This window comes from Natrix helvetica (genome assembly GCF_964273705.1).
Source record: "Natrix helvetica genome assembly, chromosome: 1".
Classification (NCBI taxonomy): Eukaryota; Metazoa; Chordata; class Lepidosauria; order Squamata; family Natricidae; genus Natrix; species Natrix helvetica.
The window spans coordinates 21,997,843-22,025,754 of NC_138548.1; the positions used below are offsets into that span (position 1 = coordinate 21,997,843).

General features: G+C 44.1%; 1 protein-coding gene and 1 long non-coding RNA gene across 7 annotated transcripts in view; both read left to right on the forward strand.

The window, feature by feature from the left end:
* LOC309383025 overlaps positions 1-27,912 on the forward strand; it is a 904,876-nt gene that overhangs the window by 127,867 nt on the left and 749,097 nt on the right. The window lies entirely within an intron of this gene.
* On the forward strand, positions 418-26,444 carry CYB561 (cytochrome b561). Of its 5 annotated transcripts, none has more exons than XM_081939098.1 (8): positions 419-622; positions 1,334-1,435; positions 1,932-2,112; positions 13,913-14,150; positions 16,675-16,773; positions 17,837-17,940; positions 21,819-21,976; positions 24,577-26,444. In XM_081939098.1, the coding sequence occupies exons 4-8, from the start codon at positions 13,943-13,945 to the stop codon at positions 24,770-24,772; spliced, it is 765 nt and encodes a 254-aa protein (XP_081795224.1). In that variant the 5' UTR covers positions 419-622; positions 1,334-1,435; positions 1,932-2,112; positions 13,913-13,942; the 3' UTR covers positions 24,773-26,444. The 5 variants fall into 5 exon arrangements, with proteins under 5 accessions (XP_081795227.1, XP_081795228.1, XP_081795224.1 ...); XM_081939099.1 differs by having other exon boundaries at positions 419-617; XM_081939101.1 differs by lacking the exon at positions 1,932-2,112 and having other exon boundaries at positions 418-622.

Sequence of the window (27,912 nt, forward strand, 5' to 3'; positions counted from 1 at the left end):
TGGAAGATAGGAGTGTGTCTGGAGTTAGTATAGTCCATGGAGTCGCGAAGAGTCGGACCGGAGTCAGCGATTGCACAACAACCACCACCTTAGACAAGGCGCGGTATAAATGCATCAACAATTGGTGCGTTTGGAGTGCACCATCTTGTTCCCACGATCTTCCAAGTGGCAGCTGATTCTTAGTCGCTCTGATGATACTAAAGAACAAGCCAAGCCCCTTAGAAAGCTACACAACAACAACGACAACAGCAAAAGGATTGGGGAGTTGGGGCGGTCAAGCCACCCGGGGCGATCTTAAGGACCCCAAACGCGCGAGCATCCCGCGAGCCGCTTCTCTCAGGCCGGAACCTCCCAATTGCGTCCGCCTCGCCTCGCCTCTCTCTCTTTCTCTCTCTCCTTCTCTCTCTCTCTCCTGCTGGCTCTCTCGCCCAACACAGCGCGATTTGCTGGGGTTTCTGTGGCAACGTGGCTCTTTTGTCCTCCTCTCCATCCGCAGGAAACGCAAGGTGGATCGGTCGGTTTTGGAGAGGACTATTGGGAATCGGAGGTGGGGGGGTGCTCAGCGGGCCGACAGGTGCAGCTGGCTGGCGGTCTGCGGGAGCTGAAGCCACTTCCAGGTGAGGTGAGTCCTCACGTGCTCGGCAGGTATAACTGGATGGGAGAGAGCCTCCTTCCCTTAACCCGCAAACCTCTTGGGGTCTTGCCAGCCTTCCTGGTCATTTAAAAACCACGCCCTCCTTGTTTGCTCTACCCTGCGGGGTTGTTGTGACAATCTAACCAGGGAGGCAGAAGGAAAAAAAAACCCCTCTTTTGCGTGTCAGCTTGAAAAGGGTGAGATAGAACCATCCTGAATAAAAGAAGGACTTCACAATTATGCTTTTCTTTTCTCAATGTGGTCGCTTCGCTGGCTTTCTTGTTCTCCATCTGTGCTGAGAAGCAAGAAACAAGGTGGCTGTTTCCTTTATTTCAGCTCTGATTGGTAGTTAGCAGAGTGATCCATGATGATTGACATATTTGAGTCTAGCCCAGTCCAAGCGTAGAAAGGGTATAAGCCAGCAGTTCACAGAGATTTTCCTGAAAGTGAAGTAAAATCTTTTGTGCACAATTAAGGCTTGCCAATTATGAATCTGACATGCTAAGTTGAGCCGGGACTTAAAGTAAAAAACAAAACAAAAACAAAACACCATTGATTTTTATGTACTTGTTTGAGATGCCTTTCTCACCCGCTTGCTTAGGAAAACTTAACCATGGACACCATTACTAACAAGCTTAATAATAACATAAATAAGTTATACAACTTCTGAAAAACAAGCAAACCCTTTTTTTCTGAAAGGAGGCACAGGAAAATCACGCACATTACAGCTGAGGTATCTGATCACAAGACAGCTGCTTTGCTGGCATATATAAAGTTGCAGAACAACTTTTTAAAAACCAGGTAAGGAAACTCTGTTCAAATAGCAGTAAGTGAAACTTAAATTATCCTGTGGGCTTTCCCCTCCCTGATTGTGCTTGGCCTCTTACTCGATTTCTTTGTTATTTGGGGGGGAAAAAGTATGCTCCTTTGTCCTTTACTCATTTCCTTCCTCCTAAGGGTAGATAAAAATTAAGCGGAGTCACTGTTAGCTAAAGGTGGAGTCCTAAACTTTAGTGGCTGTGATCAGCTAACCGAGGCTGCCACGTTTTAAGAATGGAAGCCTTAACTTATCTGAACACGGTTCTCTCCTACAAAACCCTTTGAAATGCTTGACTGAGTTCAGCATAAATTGCTGGCTGGGAGAAAGGACCAAATATAAGATTCTGCTTGGAGACCAGAAGAAAGGAAATGGATGAGCAAGGAACAGAAACCTGTAAATTTCTGGGCTGCCCAGCCCAGAAAAGGTTACAAGTTGTTGTCTGTCTGCCCTAGAGTTTAATGATCAATTTTGCTCCAGGTGCTCTTTCTGAAACGAGTGACAGGAGGAGCGATTAGTATGAGTCATCAACACAGTGAAGGAAGAGGAAGGTTGTCTACAGTTCAATTCTGATTTGCTTGGGTAAAAGATATCTTCAGCTAGGTACTGAGGAGGCGTTTCCTCCCCCCCCCTGGAATTGGAACTGAGATCGCGTAAAAAAGTAAGTGTTTCATAAACCGCATCTTATCTATGGGACTCAATTGAATAGTTTCTTTGGTGAGGAAAAACAATAGTAGTCCAGCAGCGTACGTAATTTCTGGTATAAAAGTTAAAAGGAATTTGCAAAAGGGGGATGAATGAGAATGGATGTCGCGCTTGAGTTTAAAGGAAGCGATTAAAGATTCAAAATTTGAAACGACTGGTACCAAGTATCTCAATTTTGTTTGTTTTATTTCTGGCTTGTGAACAAGAAAGTCTAGTGCACATTGTTGACACTTCACCTCCTAAAGTCTTCTTAGTGTTTAAACATATTGCTTTCGAAAATGAAGGTGGGGCAAATGGAATAGAGACTGTTTTTGCTTATTTTTCTTCCTGGCATATTGCAATATTTATTTTCTTCCCCATTGGACGATAAAGATCAGGTTTAAAAGATCTAAGCTGGTATGTAGAGTGGAAGCAATAAGAAATCAATCTTTTTAATGACTTTGGGAAACCTAGGAAATTAATTTGATCCTAGTCCTAATTTTCTTCTCACTGCACCTCTTGCAATTGCAATTCTCCATTCTTTTGCAATATGTGAAATCAATGGCAAACAGGGCCCGAGTTTCTTTCTATTCTTAATGAGCAAAATAGGAACCTTAAAAACCTCCTGTGACTGCAAAAGCATTGCCATGGCAATGAAAATGATGGCCAAAGGCAATATAACCAGATAAAAAAACATGGATTTACCAGAAAGCTTCTTGCTACTATTTCTGCTTGCTTACCTTTGTTGTAAGGCTTCCAAAATTATTACAGGGTTGCAACAACTCTTTGTGTTTAATATGAAGGAAACCAGTTGCCCATTTGACTCTTGCTGGCATTCGTGTTAATAAAGATGAGGCTGAAGGTTGGCGCTTGAAATAACTCTTGAGATTATATATTTAAAAGTATTCATCCTATCGATCCTTTAAAATAGCAAATTTCAGTGGGTCTTCTACCTTTGTCAATTTGGAACAGTTACCTCTATTGTCTCATCTCTGATAAAGGTCCTGAATAAAAGAATTTTTTTTTCATCGACTGCATTTCCCCCCCCCCCCCCTCTATACTGCTAATGGATAGAGAAGCAATGCACAGAAAGAAACCTGTTGATTCTTCTGTATCTAAATGATATAGTAGGGAATTGCAGTTTTAGAAAAATAAATGTGATATATTTTAAAAATAGGCAAGAGCCAGAGAAGCATATTGAGGTGGACTTAGTCTGCAATGTTTTGGAATAATAATATATTATTAACTCTTTGTCTACAACCCAGTACATCCTGCTCTGCTTGGTTTTGATTTTGTTGCTTTTTATCATGTTGCAACTTGTAATATTAGTCTTTAGGGATGATTCTCTTGGTTTTTAAAACAAGATACCATCCTATTCTTTTATTAGCCAAGAGGATTACTGGATATATTCCACTCCACTTTTAGTAGATCCCTTTAACTCCATGAGTAAGTGACATACCTTTGCAATATATTGTGGTTTTCTACCCAGTATGGGATACCATTGGGATAATGATTCATATTACCTTCAGTTTTCTGTTGAAGTCTTTCTGTGTCTGCATATACATCTTTCCCATTTCTTGGTTAAATTTCCCATCTGCACTGCTGCTATGGATATGTGATCTCCCCTGGACTTTCTATATTTGTCCATATAATTTATTTTATTTTGTATTTTTTTAAAATTAAAGTTCGTTATAAGATAAAATACAAATAAAAACAAAAATCAGGAAAGATAAAGAAGAGAGCTGCAAAGAGGAAGGAAGGAAGGAAGGAATAAAGAAAGGAAGGAAGGAATGAATCAATTCCTTTTGTCCATATGATTTCATAATGGAATCCTAAGTGAAAAACGTGCTTTGCAATCATCAGAGAGGAATCTATTGGGCAGCCAAAGTACCACATTGTTTGTATCTTGTACCGTCCTGGTCACTCCCCATATTCACATATATAACAAGAGTTGGAAGAGACTTTGGAGATCTTCTAGCCCAACCCCTTCTCCAGCAGGAGACCCTGTACCTTTTACAGCAAATCCTTGTCCAATCTCTTCTGAAAAACCTCCAATGTTGCAGCACCTACAACATCTGGAGGCAAGTTGTTCCACTGACTGTTCTAAATTGTCAGGAAATTTCTTCTTAATTCTAGGTTGGTTCCTCCTCTGGGGTTGAGCAGATTAAATAGGAAAGGGAAAGGCGAGTGAGAAATCCAGGTTTTCTATATCAAGTAAGGAGGAAGGTTATCCAATGTATTCGTTGTATGTTTGGATTAGCCTAGCCACCTCTTGAATAATATATTAATACCCATTTTTAAGCCATTCCTAGTGTCTTTCAAATAATGCGACCAAAAACTGGAAACAGACTTAATACATGTATTTTAGGGGAAAAAAATCTCATTGCCTTCCCCAATGAAAAAGGGGCTGATAAATCAGTTTTGTCTCTTACGGCGTCACCATATTAATGCCAGATCCGTAGATGGGAAGCATGACAAGGCAAATTGCTCAAAAATGTCATTTTCCAGAAAGCCTTTTATTCTTTCAATTCTTGTTGATAGACGTGTGTAAGGAAAAACAATAGTTTTCCTCTCTGTGTCCTTTGCCTGTTGAATGTAACTGTTTTCCATAAAATTTAAACAGGATTTTCCCCCCCTACTCTGCCTGTCCCCGACATTATGCCCTTCCCAATGTAGCTACTCCTTTGCTCCACCTGCTTTTCTGTTGTTTATGCTTTACTACTATAATGAGGGAAGGGAGTACTGGAGGAGAAGGGAATAAGTGACCCATCTATACATATCAGTCATGTAAAGTTTAAAGACACAACATAAATGTATTAACATGCAGATGATAAATCAACATTCATTGGGCTCTTAGCAAGCATTGGCAACTTGCTGGGCAGCCCTGATCAAAAGTAGAACCTCAATTTGTATACCTCTGGGCTATTAAATTTCAAAGACAAGACAAAATTAGAACAGATCCAGTGTAAATTGCAGCATGATGTTGGATTGTTTTTGATAAACCCATCTGGATAACTTTCTAATTATTTATCCCTTCCTACTAGATCAGCTTCCTAGGTACACCGTTTTGGAGACAGGCTCACTGAATATAAACAATTTGGTTTATTGGGTCACATGGTTCCTGACTGATTCTTCTTTTTTGTCATCACTGTGGGCCAATTCAGCTTGCTGTGAATGTTTTGTTAACTTTACAAGGGCATCTCGTACCATTGATAGTGACTGCAGCTCACATATGTATCGTGTTTTTCACACTATAAGATGCACTGGTCCATAAGATGTATATTAGCTTTAGAGGAGGGAAACAAGAAAAAAAATCTGCTTCTGCCTCCCAGCATCCATCCGGTATTCATCCGGCTAGCATCCTTGCAGCAAACAGCAAACAGCTTCAGCAAGTTATCGCAGCCCCAGCATGTGGCTCCTCAGGGCTCTGCACCCACCACCGGTCAACTCAGCTGAGCCACTGCCACCACTGGGGAACGCTGGAGCCTCCACTGCTGAGCAGCTGATTGTCGGTTAGATCGGCCTCCTGGAATACCGCCCGTTTTAGATGATGGGGATTGCCGCTGCCATCTACTGCAGCTGCCTATCACCACCGCTGCTTGCTACCTGCCATCGCTGCTTGCCACTGATCACCGCCGTTTGCCGGCATCACCAATTGCTGCTGCCACGATTTGTGGCGAACAGCAGTGGTGATCCCTACTGCCTAGAACAGCTGATTGGCGGTATTCTGAAAGACTGATCCAACCGCCAATCAGCTGCTCGGTAGTGAAGGCTTCATTGTTCCCTGGCGGCAGCGAACGGTGGCAGTGATAGGCAGCTGTGATAGGTGGCAGCGGCAATCCACGTATCCCCGTAGGCGGTATTCTAGGAGGCCGATCCAACCGACAATCAGCTGCTCAGCAGTGACCAGCCCCCTCCCCCCCCCCACAGCATTCACTCTATAAGATGCACAAACATTTCCACCCACTTTTTTTTGGGGGGGGGGGGAAATGTTAGATTGGGTAATGGATAGGCACACACAGGCTTAACGGTAACAACAGATCTTTATTAAGTACAACAAGTGAGAACAATCTAGCGAAGGTTGAGTCTGACAGCAGTCCTTTTATAGGGAGCTGTCAGACCCTTCGACCAATAGGATTAAACCTCTGTTCCCACCGGAACAGAGGACCTTGGTGGAAACCACTGTAGTAAGAACAAGTATCTAACAAAAAACCTATGCGAAAAATACAGTATATATAGGGCATCTTACAACCTTATTCCCCATTTCTTTTCTCTCCCCTTCAGATGTACAAAGTGATGGAAAGGCTTGGAGTGAGTGAGTGAGGAAGGAAGGAAGGACGGAGACTGAATACGAGAGCAACCTCCACAGATAGAAAAGGAGATAGCCACAAGCATTTTTTAGCATTTTAGGTTTTAGTAAATGTATTATGTTTCATAATAATGCCTGGACATCTTATACTTGCAGATCTACCCCCCCCCCCAGGGTTAAACAATGTTGCCTAATCTTGCTCATGCTTTTATGAGATTAACAGCCCACCTTTTATTCAAGAGTTCAAAGCAGGATGCATCATTTCTTCTTCTTCTTTTCCATGCAATAACAGTTCTGTGATGTTGGTTGAGCTGCAAGTGTCTAGCTTAGAGCCAACCAATGATATTTTCTGACTGATGGTAGACTTAAACCCGAGTTCTTCCTGCTCCTGATCCAGCACTTTCACCATTTTGTGAGGTCGTGGTGAAGAAGGCCAGTCCCCCTCAATTTGGGTACTAATGAATTGGTTTTAGTAAGGTCACTGTTTTTCCAGGCTTTGATTCTTTACATCTTTTTTCACTTTCACCCTGAAGGTTATGTTGCACAGCACGGAGCTGGCATTTGCCAGAAACAGAAACAAGACTAAGCCAATTATCTTAATCTAGTTAGGTATTTTAATTCAATAAAACCTCTGTCTCTGACTAGAAATTGTGTGGTTTACTGATAAAGATCTTTTAGTATCAGTCCTTCCTTCATGCACTGTTTCTTTCCAAACATATTTTTCTCCCCACCTTCAATAAGTGGGCCGCTGTTTCTGGCTATCAGTTTTCCTGGGGAAAAAAAAACAATACTGTATTCCATGTACTTCCACCTTAAACCTCTAGACTAGAGGTATCAAACTCAAGGCCTGCGGCCCACATTCAGCTTGCGGAGTGCTTAGATATGGACCGCAAGTCCACTTTGGAAACAGTGAAGGACCGGTCCATGGTGCTTCTGTTAGCGAAAATTGAGTTTGGGAGGGCTATGCGCAGCCTCCCTGACCTCCGTTTTCACTGGCAGAGTGCTGCAGCAGACCATCGTGGCCAAAAACGGAGCCCGGGTGGGCCATCATGGCTGAAAATGGAGCCTCAATGAGTGATGTTGAGCTGGCCATGCCCCCTCCCTGCCCCCCCAAGTTCAAACACAGTCCTGATGCATCCCTCAATGAAATTGAGTTTGACACCCCTGCTCTAGACTGATTTTGTAATATTTGTTTCAGATGTGTTTGCATCTCACACTGAAACATTCTTCTATTCTCTATTTGCTAGCATTCTTATAACCTTTTGAAATGCAAAACATAACAACAACGGTATTGTTAGATCTGGGCAACGAGAGACAGACTGCGGACACGAAGTAACTCAACAGCTCATTTTATTAGTAGTAGTAGTGATCCAGCTTACTCTGTGGTCGGAGGGTTCCCCTTTTATAGGGATGAGGCACGCCCATTGACCAATCAGAGGAATACCTGTTTCCCGCTGTAGGAGCGGACCAGAGGGAAGACTTATCTCGATATATGTTAATATCTAACACCCCTCCCCTCCTAGATGGGACGTTGCGGTAGGTGACATAGTCCTTTAGGTAGGTGGGTGTTTGTCTTGCTCGGGAGGAACGTCGGAGTTCAGGTTGTGTTGAAGTACTTGCAGGACTGGTTTCCTGTTGGTTTGAAGTAGTTGCAGGATCGGGTGCTTTTTCTGTTTCTGGAGGTCTTGCGTTTTCGATGCTCTTTTCCCTGGTATCTTGTTCGGCTGCGATGACGGGGGGTTGCTCAGCGGCTGTGATGACGGGGGGTTGCTCAGCTGCGTGCGTGATGTCCTGTCCCCCGCTTAGCTCGCCGGTGTCGCCGTTTCCTGGGATGAAGCTTCCCTGCGGTTGTCTTTCTGTGGACAGGAAACTTTCGCCCTCATCCCTTAAGTTGGAGTGTGCTAGGCGACCTCGAAGCTGATCGATGTGCCTTCTCCAATTCCGCCCATCTTCAAGCTCTAACAAATACGATCGAGGGCCCATGATGCCAATGACCCTCGCCGGTATCCACAATGTCCCCCCTGTGTAATTTTGAGCATAAACAGTGTCTCCTTCTCTAAAAGATCTGACCTTACTTGTAGAGTCTGGGGGAGCCGAGGTAGAATAATTCGGGTGGAGCCTGTCCAGGTGAGACCGTAGGCGGCGACCCATTAGTAGTTCAGCGGGGCTTCTACCCGTCGTTGCGCTCGGGGTAATGTGTTGAATGAGGAGGTAATGGTCAATGCGTGTTTGCCAATCCCCCGGGCCCATCCTGGCGAGGGCCTCTTTCGCGAACCGCACCATTCTTTCTGCCTGACCATTGGACGCTGGATGGAATGGCGCGATAAGGGCGTGTCTGATTCCCAACCCTGCTAAAAATGTTTCAAACTGCATGGCCGTGAATTGGGGCCCGTTGTCCGATACTAACAGATCTGGTAGACCATGGGTGGCGAAAAGCCGCCTAAGAACCTTTATAACTGCCTCTGCCGTGGTTGATGTCATTAGGACTACATCTAACCATTTAGAATAAGCATCTACAACTATGAGGAAGGTTTGACCCTGGAATGGCCCTGCAAAATCAATATGAATGCGTGACCAGGGTGCCTTGGGTTTCTCCCATTCTGTGGCGGGCGCTTCCGGGGGTGCTGGTCTCGACTCCTGGCATGGGTCGCAAGTGGCCACCCACTCCTCTATTTCTTTGTCCATATTGGGCCACCACACATAACTTCTCGCTAACGCTTTCATTCTCACGATCCCCGGATGACCCATATGTAAAGCATTCAATACCTTTTTTCGTAGAGCAAAAGGAATAACAACTCGATCCCCCCACAACAAACATCCCTGTAACACGGAGAGTTCGTCCCGTTTAGACCAAAACATTTTGAATTCCGGGCCCACATTCCCCTTTGGCCACCCCCTCCATACCCAAGTTTGCACTTGTTTTATTAAATTGTCCTTCGAGGAGAACCTTGCAACATCGTAAGAAGAAACCGGTCCCGAATCCAAACAGTCAATGAGCAATACCGGTACTTCTGGAGTGGGGTCTGGCAAAATGTCTGGTAATGGGCAACGGCTGAGCGCATCTGCGTGCCCTAGAGTGGAGCCCGGTCGAATGAATTAACTTGTAAGAGTACGCAGCCAGGAAAACAGTCCACCTGGTCATACGTGGAGAAAGGGAGACCGGAGTGGGGCGATTTCCCGCCAAAAGTCCTAACAGCGGTTTGTGATCAGTAATGAGTTCAAAATCGCGGCCGTAGAGGTATTCATGGAAACGTTTCACACCTGCAACGGCAGCCAATGCTTCTCTGTCCATTTGGCTGTAGTTCCTTTCGGCCGATGAAAGAGTTCTGGAGTAGAAAGCAATGGGTGCTTCTTTCCCGTCGGGCATCCTGTGGCTGAGGACTGCTCCGACCCCGAAAGGCGATGCGTCGCAGGTCAATACCAGCGGGAGGGTTTGACTGTATTGCACAAGTAGTGAGTCAGTGGTGAGCAGGCGCTTTACCCCGGCGAATGCTGCAGCTTCGGCTCGTCCCCATCTCCATGGTGCGTTCCTCTGGAGTAGACGGTGTAGTGGCTCAGCAACGGTCGCCTTCTGTCTCAGAAAAACGCTGTAGAAATTAAGTAGTCCGAGGAAGGCCTGCAACTCGGTTTGATTTCGTGGTGTGGGGGCATCCTGGATTGCCTTAATTTTCTTTTCAGTGGGGTGAATTCCCTGACCATCAATTCTATAACCCAGGAATTCTACGCTAGGCACGTTAATTTGGCATTTTTCTTTTTTAAGGCGGAGGCCCTTCTCTCTGATTCTGGCCAAAACAGATCTGACTCTTTTGTTTAGTTGCTCCTCGTTTGCAGCGGACACCAAGATATCGTCAAAATATGGGACGACTCCCGGTATCCCTTGCAACAGCCGTTCCATGACGCTCTGGAACAATCCTGGAGCAATACTTACGCCGAATTGTAGCCGGTTGCATTTAAACGCTCCTCTGTGCGTCACTATAGTCTGGGCCTCCGCTGTGGCGCTATCTACTGGCAGTTGCTGGTAAGCTTGTGCCATATCTAACTTAGCGAAAACCTTTCCTGGCCCCAATGAGTGCAATAGGTGCTGTACTACGGGCACCGGATATGCGCTCTGTTGTAGCGCGACATTAATTGTGCATTTATAGTCTGCGCATAAGCGGACTGATCCGTCTGACTTAACTGGGGTCACGATAGGTGTCTCCCAACGCGCGTGATCTACCGGCTCAAGGATTCCTTGTTCCACTAACTTATCTATCTCTTTATCTATTTTTGGGCGGAGTGCAAAAGGCACTCGTCTCGGTTTAAGTCGGATTGGCGCCACATTTGGATCTAAATTGAACGATATTGGTTTGCCCACATACTTACCAAGACCGGAGCTGAACACATCCTCGAACTCCTTAAAGATCTTTTCAGCGCTGCTGTTTCTCACGGCGTTTATTCCGGTGACTTCTAATCCCAGGGCTTCAAACCAATCAAGCCCCAGGAGGTTCTGCAATGGCGCGCTGGAGATGGTCACGGGCAGCTGGGCTTCGATGTCCTTAAACTGGATGTGGAATGTGCCTTGGCCCACGATGGGGACTTGGTTCCCCTGGTAGTCTCGTAGCAGGACGTCAGGAGCGCGCAGTTGGCTCTTTCTGAGGCTGGGAATGGCCTGTTTCATGGATGCCCATGAAATGATCGTCAGGGTTGATCCTGTGTCAACCTCCAGCTCGCAGGGTGAGCCCTCCAAGAGGACTGTGACTTTCAGCCTTTTGGGCCGCTTAGGGCGGACCTGATGTATCGTGGTGAGATACGTTCGCAACTCCTCTCTCTGGGTCAACTCTATCTCATCGTCTATATCCTGAAAATACTCTCGTTGAGCGTCTTGGTAGAACGCTCTTTCGGCTCTCTGTGTGAATTCTCTCTGGGGATACGCTCGCTCACTTTCTTGTGAGTAATCTCTCTGGGAATACGCTCGTTCAGCTCTTTGGGGAGTTTCTCTCTGGGTAAACACTTGTGGATTTCTCTCTGGGCGCCCTTTTTGATTTCGCCAAGCCCCTGGGTTGGGCTTCTGTTGGCGGTACATGGGTGGCTGCCGTGAGGCAGGGACTCCGCTCCGGCACACTCGTGCGATGTGCCCAAGTTTGTTGCAGTGCGAACAAACAACGTTCCTGAACCTGCAAGTAGACCTGGGGTGATTCCCTCCGCAGCTTGCGCAGGGCGGCAAACGGGATCCGGGTTTCCCCCCAGGCCTCCTGTGACTGCTCTGCATTAGGTGACTGTCCTCGAACTCGGGATCCACGTAGTCGGGGCTTGCGTCTTCGTAGTGGACTCTGGTTTGTCTCGGTGCTGGCTGGGTTTCGTTGACCCTTCTTTGTATGGTCACTGCTGATTTCTCCGCTGATTCCGACGCTCTTGCTTTGTTCAATGCTGACTGTAGGGTTAGATTCGGGTTGGCTAACAGTTTCTTTCGCAACGAAATGTCTCTTACCCCACAGATGAATTGCTCTAAGATATGCTCTTCCAAATCCCTGTATTCACAGTGGGCTGCTATTCTTCGTAGAGCTGCAACAAATTGGTTAATGGATTCTCCCGCCTTTTGAGTCCTCATGTTGAATTCTTTGCGGCTGACATGGCGGGACGGTTTTGGCGCGTAATGTGTTTCCAAGGCTTGTTTCAGCGTCGCCCATGGTACTGCTTGTATTGGAGTAGGCGCGGTGAGGTCTCTGGCCGTATTGAAGACTTCCTTTCCGCAGTAGCCGAGGAAGATATTTTTCTTTCTTGCATCGGTGATCCCCGTGTACTCATTTGCTTCGAGGAAACACTCGAAACGAATCATGAAGGCTTCCCATTCGTCGGTTGCTGGGTCGAAAGGAGCGGGGGGAGCATGCATCGCCATTTTCTCAGTTTGAATTTGCCGCGCTGCGGTGATCTGAGATGGCTGCCGGAATTTCTGCCGAATTCCTGGGCTGGATCAAATCCGGAGATTCTCGAAGTAGCGTTCTTTGTCCTATCTGTCTCTCAATCCCACCTTCGTCGCCAATGTTAGATCTGGGCAACGAGAGACAGACTGCGGACACGAAGTAACTCAACAGCTCATTTTATTAGTAGTAGTAGTGATCCAGCTTACTCTGTGGTCGGAGGGTTCCCCTTTTATAGGGATGAGGCACGCCCATTGACCAATCAGAGGAATACCTGTTTCCCGCTGTAGGAGCGGACCAGAGGGAAGACTTATCTCGATATATGTTAATATCTAACAGGTATCATCTGGTGCGCTACTTTAACACCACAAGCATTGATAACATCAGTCAATTGATAAAAGCAGCTTTACTTTGAACAGTTTACATCTTGCGATAACCTTTAATAATATTCAATAACATCTGCCTGTCCCAGATTCTTGGGAACGCCTCGGTAGGTGGACAAAAATACCAAATGTAGCCTAAAAATCTGGCTGACTGTGTTACCAACCATACTACTTTATTAAACTTGTATGGGTAGTCCTTGACTTACAACTTTTCATTTAAAGACCGTTTGAAGTTAGAGCGGCACTGAAACAAGTGGCTTATTTTTTTCACACTTATGACCACTGCAGCATCCCATGAGCATGTGGTCAAAATTCAGACGCTTGGCAACTGACTCATATCTATGATGGTTGCAGTGTCACAGGGTAACATGATCACATTTTGCGATCTTCTGACAATCAAATGGGGAAGCCAGATTCTTAACTAAGGTGTTAACTAGATAACTAAAATTTTAATAGTGAACTAAGGACTTTCAACAGAAGCTACTTTTTAAAAAACCTGAAGAACATAACATTAACATTATAGTGTCTGAAATATGTGTCCTAGGAAGATATTGTTTTATAAATTTTATAAAGAGCAGCTTTCAACCTGATGTTGGAGGACTAAATGCATGCCAAGCTATTGTTTTGTTACCCTTTTCATGTATTTCTTCTAACTCTTTATCTGATTACTATCCAGCAAACAGCTGACACTGAGAGAGACCGCAGAGGGCTAAAGTACTCCTGTCTGCTGTTTGCCTTCAGCTTGAAGCTATTCGAGTGGTTTATTTAACAACTGTGTTACTAACTTAACCCTTGCAATGATTTACTTAACCACTGTGGCAAGAAAAGTCGTAAAATGGGGCAAAATTCACTTATGTTTCACTCAACAACAGAAATTTTGGGCTCAATTGCGATTGTTAGTCGAGAACTACCTTTGTGTATACCACCTAACTCTCAGTAACTCTGGTTGGCTCAAACAAACAAATTGCAGTACAGTCGATAAAGGTAAAAGGTGATGTGAAGAAGTAAGGGATCTTATTCACCCTTGCCAAAGGTCTCAGTGATATAGGGGTAACAACTGCTCAGTGCTCTTTCCCCCATTTGGCCTCCTAATCCAGGAAAGGGAAGGAAAATCCGTAATGGGACAAGATGGAGAAAAAATATATTTGGATGTTGATTTTTCTCCCTCTCTCTTTCCAAATTTGGCAGCTCAAGATTCATTTGGGAAAACGCCCAAAGATGGATGAGACTCCTGCCAGGTCTGCAAGCCCCATCGGACTGACCTATGTCGTGGCCGCCTCACAGATCTTGGGCCTTGCTGTCATCACGGTGATGGCAGCCTGGATCGGACAGTATCGAGGTGGCGTTGCCTGGGACAGCTCTCAACTACTGTTTAACGTCCACCCCCTGTGCATGGTCATCGGCATGGTGTTTCTTCAAGGAGATGGTAAGGGTTTTGAAAGAAATGAGGGGTCTGCTTTGACAGGAAGCGATCACATGCAAGGCATGGGGATGAGGCTTGCCATCCAAGGGAAGAGACACAATTAGGTGTGGCTGGAGTCCTAATTTGGAATGGGGGTAAACTGGCTGAGACCTTTTGGCTTCTCCCACAAATGAGAAGGGCTCGGAGAGGTTCAGGAGGTTTCCCCTCCTTCCAGCTGCATCTCCCCTCCTTCCAGTTGGGGACCCCCAAATTATGATTTGGCTTAGCAGCTAGTTATAACTTTTGACAGCTTAGTATTTACAGTATTTCAAAATTTGACCTACTTGTTTCCGTGTGAGTGTGTGTGTGTGTGTGTGTGTGTGTGTGTATGTATGTGAGGGGTGGGTTGCTGCCGGTTTTACTACCCGTTCGCACCCCACATGCAACATGCACGTGTGTGAGCAAAGTGAGTGCACGCACCAGACATGAGTTGCGTGCGCATGAGCTGTTCAATGTAAATTGTTCTGTGAATCGAAGAACATTGTTCTTTGTACATGCACAGAACAATTGACAGTGAACTGCACATGCAGGGAACTGGTTCGGGGGTGTGGCCGGCCTGGGTCGCTGCCAGTTCTGCGACCTAGGCATTAATTCCACTACCGGTTCGGCTGAACCGGGCCGAATCGGGAGCAACCCAACTTTGGTGTGTGTGTGTGTGTGTGTGTGTGTGTGTGTGTGTGTGTGTACATGTGTGTACGTTTTAGAGAATCAGTTACTATAGAGCAGTGTTTTTCAACCTTTTTTGGGCAAAGGTACACTTGTTTCATGAAAAAAATCACGAGGAACACCACCATTAGAAAATGTTAAAAAATTTAACTCTGTGCCTATATTGACTATATATGGCTGGAATCGAAGAAAGACACACACGTAGCTCTTCGTCAACAGCTCTCAGTCTCTCTCTGTATTTAGTTTTTATAGTCCACCAAGGGCATCAATCATATTAGCCCAGGGATCTGCAAAATTGGCTCTTAAGATTGGTGGACTTCAACTCCCAGAATTCTGAGAGTTGAAGTCCACCAAGGGCATCAATCATATTAGCCCAGGCAGGGATCTGCAAAATTGGCTCTTAAGACTGGTGGACTTCAACTCCCAGAATTCTGAGAATTGAAGTCCACCAGTCTTAAAACAGCCACCTTTGCAGACCTCTGTGTTAGCCCAAAGCCTGGCGCTGGGCGGGCCTTCCTCCCCCATTGGTGGAGCCCCAAGAAGGAGGAGGGAGAAAAAGAGACGGAGGCAAGGAGCTTCTCCCCCCCCCCCCGCAAAAATCTTATCAGGGAGCCGGCGGGCAGTAGCAAATTAGCTGATCACGCGGCGTGATCGGCTAATTTGCTACTGCCCGCCCGGCTCCCCGGTTAGATTTTTGCTGGGAGGAGGCAGGGGGGGGGAAGCTCCTTAGCCTCAGTTTCTTTTTCTGCCTCCTCGCTTCTCGTCCCCGCCAGGCGGATCTGATCAGAACGCCCGTGTGCAAGAGGCGAGCCCTTACTTTTATTATTACTTTTATATTTACTCCGTCTCCTCCTGCTCCGGTCCTCCTGGTTTTTTCTTTTTAATCTTTCGAATTTTTCAATTTTTCCCACGGCACACCAGGCAACATCAGTGGTTGAAAAACACTGCTATAGAGCACATCCTAAAAGGAGCTGAACCCAGATCCCCGATCAGATGGGGGAAAAAAGTTCCTTGCAAATCATTTGCCATTTTGAAAAGAAAATTATGCTTGCCCATATTTGGACAGACGGTAGAGCGTCAGGTGCATTGTGTCCCATTTATAGCATTGCTAAGAATCCTTTCACTTGCCTACTTGACATAGAGCTTCTAATGATTCAGGAGCAAGCAAGGGACAAAGACAATGGGAAACTGCCAGGAACATTTTGGTCATTGTTGATGCTTATGGGATAAGCAAACTTTTTTGTGCTCTTCGTGCACGCCAGTGTCGATTGTTTAATCTGTGGAAAGGGAGCAAGAGGAAGGCATTGCCTTCCCAATGGAAGGCAAGAGAAAGAGCGTTAGCAGTTGGAGCACAGAGACCCTCAATCTGCAGGCGCAGGAAAATAATGCACCTGTGTTCAGTCTATGGAGTCACCGGTATGCCTCCTCTGGTGATCTCCTGCTGCGTTTACACCCCTCCTTCCTGTTGCCATTGACAACCATGATCCATCTTTTCTCAAATCAGTCAGGTAGCCTGTAGAATGGGAGCTGCGTAGCTACCGCTGCCTTAAGTTCCCTCTTGGCTGCATATATTTATTTAAAACATTCAAATCTCACTCTTCTAATTTGTGCCCATGAAACTGATATGCATAAAGACGTAAAACTAATTAAAAAAAAACCCGAAGCAGCTCAAATTATAGCCATCTGAAAGTCCTTGGATCAGTTGAAATGCTTTTGCTTAATAGCCCAAAGAACTGCAATCAATTCGGGCAAGAGAGTGAGGAAAGCGCGGGGAACTGATCAGCTACTCACCTCATTCCTATTTCTTCTTCTTATCCACCAGCCCTTCTGGTTTACCGTGTCTTCAGGAATGAGAGCAAGAAATCCACGAAGATCCTCCATGGGCTGATCCATTTCTTTGCACTTATCATTGCGTTGGTTGGTAAGGCACAATGGACCTGGTTGGGAGCCTTCTGTCACACTTTCTAAGCTGGTCATCACTGATGTTCCTATTGATCTTAGGCTCACAGATTACTAGAGAGCTTCTATTTCAGTGTTATTCTTTAGTAAGCCATAGATGCAACATTTTCTTCCTCTCGTGAAGAATAAACCATTGGGCAGCGTTTCTTTACCTATCTAAAGTGTATTTCTACTAGAGTGGTTGGGGTGGGGTGGAGCAAAGTGTGACTGTGCCTGCCTGCCATTTTCCTCTCACAACAATGCAACTGGCAGCTTGTTTGCAGCTTGCACTGATACTTCACTGTGTAGTGTGTCCTCCATTCTTATATTGTAAAAAGAAGGAAAAGAAAGAGGTCTCTTTTGCCACTTTTGCCCGGGAATTTTTAAAAAAAAGCTAGAGGGAATTTATTTAATATTATTACCAAGGGAAAGGGAGGGACAGATATATGCATATTTGCTAGGAGTTGAATTTGACTTGATGGAAACTTTGCTAAGAGGGGACGGATAACCACGTCACTACAAGGGTCCCTGCTAAAAATTCCTTCAAGTTGATCATTACTGAGTCCAGCCTTCTGCTCAGTGCAGAAATCCAAATAACAGCCTTTGGGATAGATGATTGTCCAGTCAGTTGTACATATCCAATGAAGAAATGCCTATATCTTTTAGGCAGCAATCAAATTGCTCTTTCTATTAGAATTTTTCTCTTCACACTTGGTTGGAAGATGTCCTCCTGTGTAACTCAAACCCATTCTTTAGTCTTTATTTAAAGGCTGCAATGAAAATCCCTCTCCTATCCCTGACCTCCAGTTACTGTAGGTTGGGGAAAGATGCCCTCCATTGTCACCAAAAGACGAAAGGGATTTTGGAACATGTTTTCTGGCTTGGAATGCCAAGGGCCATTTTTGTCACCCCAGATAATGGTGGGCCTGCTATTCTTCTATTTCCCAACTATTCCTAGAGTAGTAACAACATGATGGAGCAGATAGTGGTATGTTAGAAGAGAATGGGAGTTTTCTAAGGAATTTGCCTGCCCTCTTTCCCTTTAGGTCTGATAGCTGTTTTCCAGCACCACAAGAATCAAGGTTTTCCAGATATGTACAGTCTGCACAGCTGGTGTGGCATCATTGCATTTGGCTTCTACTTAGCACAGGTGAGGTGGGCTAATTGCACATGGTGAGCTTGTGGAGTTACCTAAATGCCTTTTAGAACATCCTTCTGCCCCAGGGAGTATCTGCTTAATGAAAAGCTTGAAGGCAGGGAAGTAGACTAGCTGGTCTGAGGGTCCTCTCCTCCTTTAGATTTTTATTTGAAATCTGGACCATAGAAGGAAGTTGCATTGAGGAGGTGAAGCATCAAATAGGGGGCCTTTGAAATGAACGTCTCTTGGTGTCCCTTCAGGTATAAATATTTAAGTCAATATATTTTGCCCGAAGCGACTTCCATGCTATCAAATGGCTTTAGTAAGCCTAGATCCTCAGGAAAGAATGGTAAAAGCAAATTTCATACCTTGCACTATAACAGCGATGGCGAACCTTTTTTGGCTCCTGTGCCATAAGGGGGGGGAGCGCAGGGGGGTCGTGTGCGGGCGTGCCACACACATAATGCAATGCGCAACCCCCGTATGCATGTGTGCATGAGAGGCACTCTCCCCATTTTTCCATGCTTTTTTCTCCCTCCCCAGGCTCCAGAGGCTTTATAGGAGCCTGGGGAGGGCGAAAACAGCCTCCCTCGCCCCCCGGAGGCCCTCCAGAGGCTTCAGGGACCTGAAGGGCAAAAAATGACCCTATGAGCAAACTGGAAGTGACTTGCAGTTTGCTCTTAGGGTCCTTTTTAGTCCTCCGGAGGCTTCAGGGAAGCTTCCTGAAGGTCCCTGAGGGCTTAAACCGAGCCTATGAACAAACCGGAAGTCCGTTCCTGAACTTCCTGTTTGCCCATAGGGCTAGTTTTTTGCGCTCCGGAGGCTTCAGGGAAACTCCTGAAGCCTCCGGTGGGCCTCTGGGTGGGGGAGGTTCTCCCCCCCCCCAGTCTCCTATAAAGCCTCTGGAGTCTGGGGAGGGTGAAAAATGGCTTTAAAAAAGGTTGAACTCAGCTGGCCAGTGCGCACATGCGTGCTGGCCAGCTGACAGGGCAACGCCTTGCGTGCCCTGACAAATGGCTCCGCGTGCCACCTGTGGCATGCCTGCCATAGGTTCGCCATTCCGGCACTATAATGAGCTGTTTTTTTTTCTTAGTGCAATCTGTCAATCTGTCAAAGTCTTTACATGCATTTTGTCTCCATTTTCTATGGTTTTGCAGGTAAGGATCATTGTTATTTTATTGCCAATTCATCAAATTTAGAAAGAATTATCAGGTTTTTATTCTTTATTCACTACAAAAGATGTGCGTGAACATACTTCTTCTAGTTTATATGAACTTCAACTGCATTTTATATTTTTTCCTTCAGAAAAGATGTATCATCACTAGGAACAGCTTTGCCTAAGTGGCTGGCCGTACCTTGACCACTTGTCACAAATGAGCTCCTATAGGAGTCTCATGTGGAAGCGGTGCTTTTTAATCTAAATCAGAAGTGACCAACTGGATTTCTTTGAGGACTGGATCAGCATTGTAGTTCTCCATGGGCTGGCCGGGGTGTGCGGGGGAGGAATACAGGAAATACGCCTCCTGCAGCACCCTGCTGATCAAAGGGGGGCCTGCACAGCCCATGCCCCTCCCCGTTTTCGGGCTGGACGGCCTCCTGCAACACTTGCTGGCCTAAATGGGGCGTGGGGGGGCATGTGTCCCCTGCACCCTATTTTGGCCAGCAAAGTGCTGCAAGAGGCCATCAAGACCAAAAACAAGGCAAGGGGGTTTTGTGTGTTCCCCCATCCCATTTTGGCTGCCAGAGGCACTGTGGGTCGGTCCTTTGCTATTTCTAGGCTGGCCCTGTGAGCCACATTTAAGCACCCCATGGCCGGCCCCAGCCCAAGAGCCTTGAGTTTGACACCCCTGATCTAAATGTAGTGAGCAGTATAGTGACCAAGTGTGAACATGTTACTAAATTATTCAGGATGGTAAAAAGATAGTGAAGTAGGCTTGGAAACACCCTCTCCAAAATTTAAGACTAGGCCATTCAATGCCAAGTGTTAAGAGTAAATGAATGTAAAATATTGTGTGTTGAAGCAAAAAAAAAATTCTCATTCCATGTATGCAGACTTGAGTTATAATGTCGTTTATAGTAGTGCAAGATACAGAATTTGCTCCGTATATTCATCTCTGAGGTCCTGTTCTCCCTGACATCATTTAAATTTTTTGATTCAGCTTCTAAGAAGAACTCTGAGGAACGAAAAGAGAGAATGTATTGACTTACTTCTAATAGCCCTGCCTTCTTTGTTTTCCCCCAAAGAGAAAGAAATTGCCAATCAGTAAATGATATTGACTTGTAGAGAGATCATGTTGGGAGTTTCCTTTGCTTTGAGAAGGAAAACCCAAGTAAACCTTTTGCCCTGGCTAAACAGCTCTGCAATCGTCTTCCTGCAAAATATTTGGGGGGCTTTATCCTAGCAAGTTTTAACACACTGCCTTGCTGGAAGAAAGATACCAGTGTTGTCACTTTAACAAAGAGACTTAGTCCCTCCTCTCTGGGTCATGTGCTGTTATTCCACCAATTGTAGGATGAAATTGTCCCCTCTATTTAATTCCACTTGGAAATAAATTCTCCAACAGGCTAGACAAATTGTATATTTCATTTCTTCTTGCAGTCCATAATGACGATGCCATCTTTAAAGTTGCCAAATTTTCTTTTGGATCTGGTACTGCTAGGAAACACAAACAGTGAAGCATGACATGGATCAGATGGATTAGGAGCAATATAATTTGGCAATTTTATCTAGGTTCTTATTCTATGTTTATTAGGATTATTTTATACTCTTCATATTTTTCTTTCACATCATTTCAAAGGACGTTTTTCCCTCCTTGACTTGGCCTTAAATAGTGTTAACAGTTGGGTGCTTATATTTTATAGCTATCTTTTTTTTCCTAATTAAATTTGCTTTTTAAATGCATTTCCATTTGAGTTCTAAAAGCTTGATTGCAAGGCTGTATATTATTCCATAACAATGATGTTTTGAAGCTCTAATAAGTTAGAGCGGTGACCTCAATGATTTCTAAAGAAGGTTAGACTGATACAAACATAATACAGCATTGGATGGTTTCTACTAATTCCACTGAAGGGTCAATAAGTGTAATCTTTATTGTCATTGTACTTAAATACAACGAAATTGGTTAATAAATTGGTCAATAACAAACCAGAAGAATATAGGAGAAACTATTGCCCTTGTGTCTTATTTGTGACCTTCCCTAGAACATGAGAAAAATGGCATGATGGACTACAGGTAGTTCTTGACTTACTACATTTTGTTTAGTGACCATTCAAAGTCACAATGGCACTGAAAAAAGTGACATGATCATTTTTCACACCTACAACCTTGGCAGTATCCCCGTTATCACGTGATCAACATTTGGATGCTTGGCAACTGTTCATATTTATGATAGTTGCAGTGTCCTGGAATCACGTGATCTACTTTTATGACCTTTTTATGAGCAAAATCAATGGGATTCATTTACCAACCAGATTCATTTACCAACCAGTTGTTACTACCTTAACAACTGCAGTGATTCTCGTAACAACTGTGGCAAGAAAGGTCGTAAAATCGGGCAAAATTCACTTAGTAACTGTCTCTCTTAAAACAAGAGAATTTTTTGGCTCAGTTGTGGTCATAAGTCAAGGACTAGCCTTAGTTAAGATCTCATCCAATCCATGGTTACTTTTAAGTTTTTACAGAAAGAGATTTTTCAAATTGTAGGGTAATATGGACCTCTAAATTGAAATTAACAGGGCTTGCCATCATTAGGGTTTTATTTTGTGATTGGTGATATTTCTGATACTTTAGTCAAGATCTAGAGAAAGTAAGCCTAAGTTCAGTGGAAGAGTTGAACTGCTATATGTGCAGCATTTGTAATTTTTGAATTCTGCTTTGTTTCCCCCTTCAGTGGCTGTTTGGATTTTACATCTTCCTCTTCCCTGGAGCATCGTTCTCAGTCCGCAGTAGATACAAACCACAGCATGTGTTTTTTGGAGCCTTTCTCCTCATCCTTTCCATTGCAACTGCTCTGTTGGGTATCCTGGAACAGCTACTCTTCAAAATAAAGCAAGTTATGCTTTTGTTAATGTATGCCTACGCAGTGTCTACGTTTGGATCAGGTTTTTTAATTAATATTATTTTTATCTTTCCTTTATTATTTTTATAAATAACTCAAAAGGCAATGAACATATATAATACTCAGTGGTGGGATGCTGCTGGTTTAACAACCGTTCAGTGAGTGCGTGCTTTGCGTGTGCATGTGCCTAAAGCGCTTGCGTGCAGCGCTGAAAATGGAGCCTTTAGATGCTCACCTTCCAAGTCAGTAACAATAAGTAGAACAGTGAGGGGGAGGGGAAATCAGTTGTGTCGCGCGATTGAGATGAGCTAGAAAGCAGGAAATAAAGGACAGGATAGGGTGGGGGCGGGTGGGCAGGGCCAACTGATTGCTGGAGCAACCGGTTCGCCCAACCGGTCCGAACCGACTAAATACTACCTCTGATAATACTCCTTCCTCCTATTTGTATTTTGAACACAATAACAACTCTGTGAAATGGACAGCGTCGACTAGGAGAAAGTGACTGGCCTGAGGTCACTCAGCTTGTTTTCCTACCTCAGGCAGGACTAGAACTCACACTCTCCTGGTTCCTAGGCTGATGCTTTAACCACTAGGCCAAAGTGGCTCAACCACTTGCTTTAACTACTTGATGAAACTAGACCAAATTGGTTTGATGATTGTTGGGTCTTCTTTACTCAGCTTACTCAGCTTTCTGGGTTGAGAGCTGGCTGAGATATTAGGCTGAGAGCAAAAATGTGAAATATTAATAGTTACTTATGGCTGATATAAGCTGCCTTGTATAATTCAGATTTATGGAAAATAAACAATCTAAACATTCTAGAAAATAATGATGTTTCAGTTCAGATGCTCATTTACATTACGAATAGAATCGTAGACTAGTGATGAAGTGTCCACAGTTTCTGAAGGCAAGCTATTCCGCTGGTTAATTGTTCTCGCTATTAGGAAATTTCTCCTTATTTCCAAGTTGCTTCACTCTTTGCTAAGTTTCCCACCATTGTTTCTTGTCCTGCCCTCTGGTGCTTTGGAGAATAATTTGACCCCCTCTTCTTTGTGGCAGCCCCTCAAATATTGGAATACTGCTATCGTGTAACCCCTTATTTTCTCTAGACTAGCCAAACCCAAATCCTGCAACTGTTCTTCATATATTTTAGTCTCCAGGTCTTTGATCATATTAGTTGCTCTTCTCTGAACTTTTCCCAAATTCTTAACAATGTTTCCCTCAAATATTCTTCCCTGTCTTAAATTGTTACCTGAGGTTTGGCATGTTTAGCTAATGAAGTTGGAGCCAAAACCTCAGCAACTTAACAGATCTATTAACCATCTCATAATGTTATGTGAACGAGTAGACTCAACCTAGGGACACGGTGGCTCAGTGGCTAAGACGCTGAGCTTGTTGATCAGAAAGGCCAGCAGTTTGGCCATTCAAATCCCTAGAGCTGCATAATGGATTGAGCTCCCATTACTTGTCCCAGCTTCTGCCAACCCAGCAGTTCGAAAGCATATAAAAATGCAAGTAGAAATATAAAAGCCATCTTTGTTGGGAAGGTAACAGCGTTCCGTGAGCCTTCGGCGTCTAGTCATGCCAGCCACATGACCACGGAGATGTCTTTGGACAGTGCTGTCTCTTTGGCTTTGAAATGGAGATGAGCACCTCCCCCTAGAATCGGGAACGACTAGCACACATGTGTGAGGGGAACCTTTACCTTTACCTTTAAGACTCTACCTGGGTGAGAATATTTGTGATCTGTTCTCAGCATTTGTTTGCAAATATTTTACATGGTGATTGTCCTTCATCCCGATGTAAACTATGTTTTTTTTCCTAAGTGGGTTATCTCTTTCTATACAAAAACTTCCAAACATCTTTTTCTGTGATAGTACCGAGGCCTGAGAATTGCTAAATACGTGCTATTGTTTTAGTCTTTACTTGCTTAATTTTTGTGGAGAGCCAGACTATCTTTCCTCATTATCTTGGATTCTTCAAGTCTCTTGAACTACAATACAGTTGGACTACTATTTCCAACTAGCCAAGTGCCATGTTGCCTGGGAATTATGATGCAGTCCAGTACACCTGGAGCACATTTGGTGGGAAATGCTATTGCCGAACGCTTTTGATGATGTTTTCTTGATTTATGGCACTACATTTGATCAAATACTTGTATCAGGGATACAGAGATGATGATTATTGAAATCAAAATGGTGATTTTTTTTGTCCTAACATTTCCTTTACCTGACTCCATTTCTTCCCTGATTCTTCTTCTACCCTTAAGAGTCAGAATTGATTATGTTTGGAGCTGCTTTATAAGCATTGTAAAATGAATGAATGGATGAAAGAATGGCTGGGTGAGCTGTGAAGTGAACAACCCCAACATATAAATTCTGGCTTCAAAAATTGTGAACCTTTTTGACTTTTCAATATTTCTGCATAAATATGACCCATAATTTAATCTGTTCTCCATACAAGCTGTACAACTAGATAAAGAGAACCCAACTGAACAAATGGGTCAAGGAAAATAACTCTTGTTCATTGATTTATTGAGGAAAATGAGTGGAAGTATGGAAAAACCTTAATATTGTCCCTCTGCTTTTGCAGGGATACCTACAACCTTTTTGTCTCTGAAGGAATCCTTGCCAACACCTTGGGCCTCCTAATAATAGCTTTTGGGGCAGTTGTGGGTTACATCTTAACCCGGGAAGAATGGCGGAGACCCCCGTTGGCTGAGGAGTTGGCATTGTCCATGGATTTCAAAAACCTCACTGAAGAAGGAAGTCCAACAAGTACACACTGAGGCTTGCTGTGCCATCTGCATTGAGGAGCTGTGTTTCTATGTGGTATCTGACCTGTCGCGTAGCATCATGCAATTGCCACTGTTACACATATGTAAGCAGTCCTTTTGTTTCATGACTCCCATCGCACCATGTTTCATATGTTCATACTGTTTTCTTCAAAGGCTACTATAAATGTAGCACAGTGAAAAGGATTTGTGGCCCCTGAACTGTGTCAAACTGTGAATTTGTGCAAGTGGAGATTATTTGTCATGTGCCCTGTTGAATAAAAGCATGACAAGAATTCTGGGTATTATTAGGCCATAGGATTAAATCAAGAATGGGCAATTTTGGGAGGAAAGAGATTGCACTTATGAGGTATCAAAGCCACAGTAAAAAAAGGAGGTGAGACTGGGATTTGGGTGACTTCATTTTATGTATCCTGGTTTGTATGTATATTTAATTTGAGGGAATATGATAAACCTATCAATCATCTTGCACACATTTTGTTTTTCTTCCTGCTGATAATCAGCAGAAATCAAATATCTTTATTACAGTCTTTGACCAGCATTTAATAGGACAAAATAGCACCTCTCTTTCGTTTGGCAATTTGCTGCTAAATTTCAATAGTAATTTTGAGGGCTTCTGAAAAGTGCAAGAAATTCGGAAGGTGCTTATGGACCAGGAGCCACCGGCTCATGTGTTAGTTGCTGTTAGAGGATTGTTGGCAACCTCAATTGGATCAGATGTTAGGAAGATAGCAGCTTCTGAAATTGTAACATTGACAGATCAATAGCAAATACAATTTCAAATGAAGATTGATCATTCAGCGTCATAAGTATCCATATAGTTTTCCCACCTGTTTCCATGAAGAAATCAAACTCAGTAGGGGATAGGATAGAAAACAGAAGTGTCTCTTTTGCAATTCAACATCCATTTTTCTTCTGCCAGCAGATATTTAATTGAAATGCCTGTTCTTTCTGTCATCATTGCCTTGAGAACTATCAGATTTGACTTTGTTGACTTCTGCACTTACTTTTAAATAATCTCTCTGCAATGTGTGTGGACAAAAAGCCTTTTATTTGATATATGTAAAAAGGTGGTAGATTTGGGATTCTTTTAGGAAAGGAATGCCAATTCAATTAATGCCCCTAAAACTGAGTTTATAATCATAAACTAACTTTTCCCATGTTGGCTGAGAATTTTGCGAAAGATATTTTAAAGATAGCAGAGAGAAAAGCTTTTTCAGTGTAGCTGTCTTTCTTCTCTGCCTTTTCTAAATGATGAAATGTTTTGAAAAACCAGAAGGATTGTTCAAGAAATATTGGAGGCCTGCACTTTCTTTCTGGGCAATTATGGAGATATTCAGTCCACCCATCGTAAAAAGAAAAAGATATTTACCTCAAATATTTTTCATACTGTAGCTAGAAGAATACTTAGCTAACAAAGATGAAGGCACTTCACAAATGCCAAGTGTTACTTGGGAATTATGCATTTTATCAAGTACTCATTGATTTTTCTTAACAAGGCAGATTCCAAGTGTTTAACAGAGTCAAAGGGGAGAGTGATCTACTTCTTTAAGCAACGACTTTTACTTAACAATGTATTGCCTCGAAACAACTTTCTCTTATTCTGGAATTGTTTTGCTTGTGTTTGACACGTAAGCTGGATTCCAATAAATATTTGCAGCAAAAAAGAACAAAAACCCTGACTCTTGTTTGTATTTCACATGACTCAGCCAAGTGGTTTAGTCTTCCTTTGTGTTTTCAAAATTCTCCAACCACACCCAAACCTGGTCCACAAGTCATACTAAAAATGTGACATTTCCCAACAATCTCCTTACTGTCTCCTGATACGCCACAGCCTTTCTCACAGGTGTGTGGCCGGCCTCACTAAAGACCATAGCTGAATGTTGTGAGTTAGAAACAGCCTCTTTTTCTGACAAGAGCTCCCAAGGTTGGCCAGAGGGATTGTAGAGATACAAAATCGAAAAGCACCACAAGGAGGCAGCAAAAGCTGTTCAGAAGTTCATCCTGAACAGAATGTGAAATCTTTCCGCAGACTCTTCAGTAATTTCTGCCTAATAGAAGGAGGAAAGAAAGAGCAGAATTCTGGTCAGGATACAGGGCTCATCTTAGGATACACAAAGCATTTCCTTCCTGAGCAGCTACCTACATCTAAATGCAAATTAGGGTCACAACCTCAAATAGAGGATAGAGCAAAATAGTAATGCTGCAAAGGCCCCCTTCCTCAAGAAAAAAAAATTCTTATTTTTACACTTGGTTGGAGGAAATGTCCTTCTGGGTTCAGTTCCAAGTGGGGAAAAAGACACTGGAAACATGGAGGCTGTTTGGAACGATGGTTTTAAGGGTGGACAGGATCACATGCCTTGAAGACATTGGGTGAACGAAAAAAAAAAGGAAGAGATGCTGAGAGTGCCTGAGTTTTATACCCTTTCTGGGCTTTTGAATCTGAGCTTGTATTCTGAATGGTTGTCAGACTCTCATGGGGCCATGCAGGGACAACTCTGTAGGCCAGTGATGGCGAACCTTTTAGACACCGAGTGCCCAAACTGCACGTGCACATGCCCAAACTTAAAGGTGTGCGCGCACACCTGAATATGCACGTGCATGGATATGCACCAACATGCGCATGCACAGACATGCGCAGCAGAGACCTGAAGACCAGCTGGCTGGTGGGAGGCAGGGCATCCCAACACTGGCAGCGCAGCAAGAGGTAAGATCTTTTTCTCTCATGAGCTTCTGTTTCGTCGTTTGCAGGGAAACAGAAGCTCACCAAAGAAACACCAGGGAGATCTGATTTGGGGCGGTGGCGTGCGTGCCAGCAGAGAAGGCTCTGCGTGCCACCTCTGGCACGCGTGCCATAGGTTTGCCATCAGAGCTGAGTCCTAGGCATGGTTGAACCTTGCTGGGTGATGATGTAATGAAAGGGCTTTGGGATTCCTATTATGGCTCTGCCTAAAGGAAATACATCTTTTGTTATGTAGACTGGCCCATGCCTTAATAGCCCATTGACAAAGATGGGGGAGGGGGCTGAGCTTCTGCCCCGCTTTTAGGGGAAATATTCTGCCCTTTTAATATTTCCTAAAATATCTCATTTTCCTAGGAGTGGGGTGGGTGCTACTTCCTACAACTTTAATGTT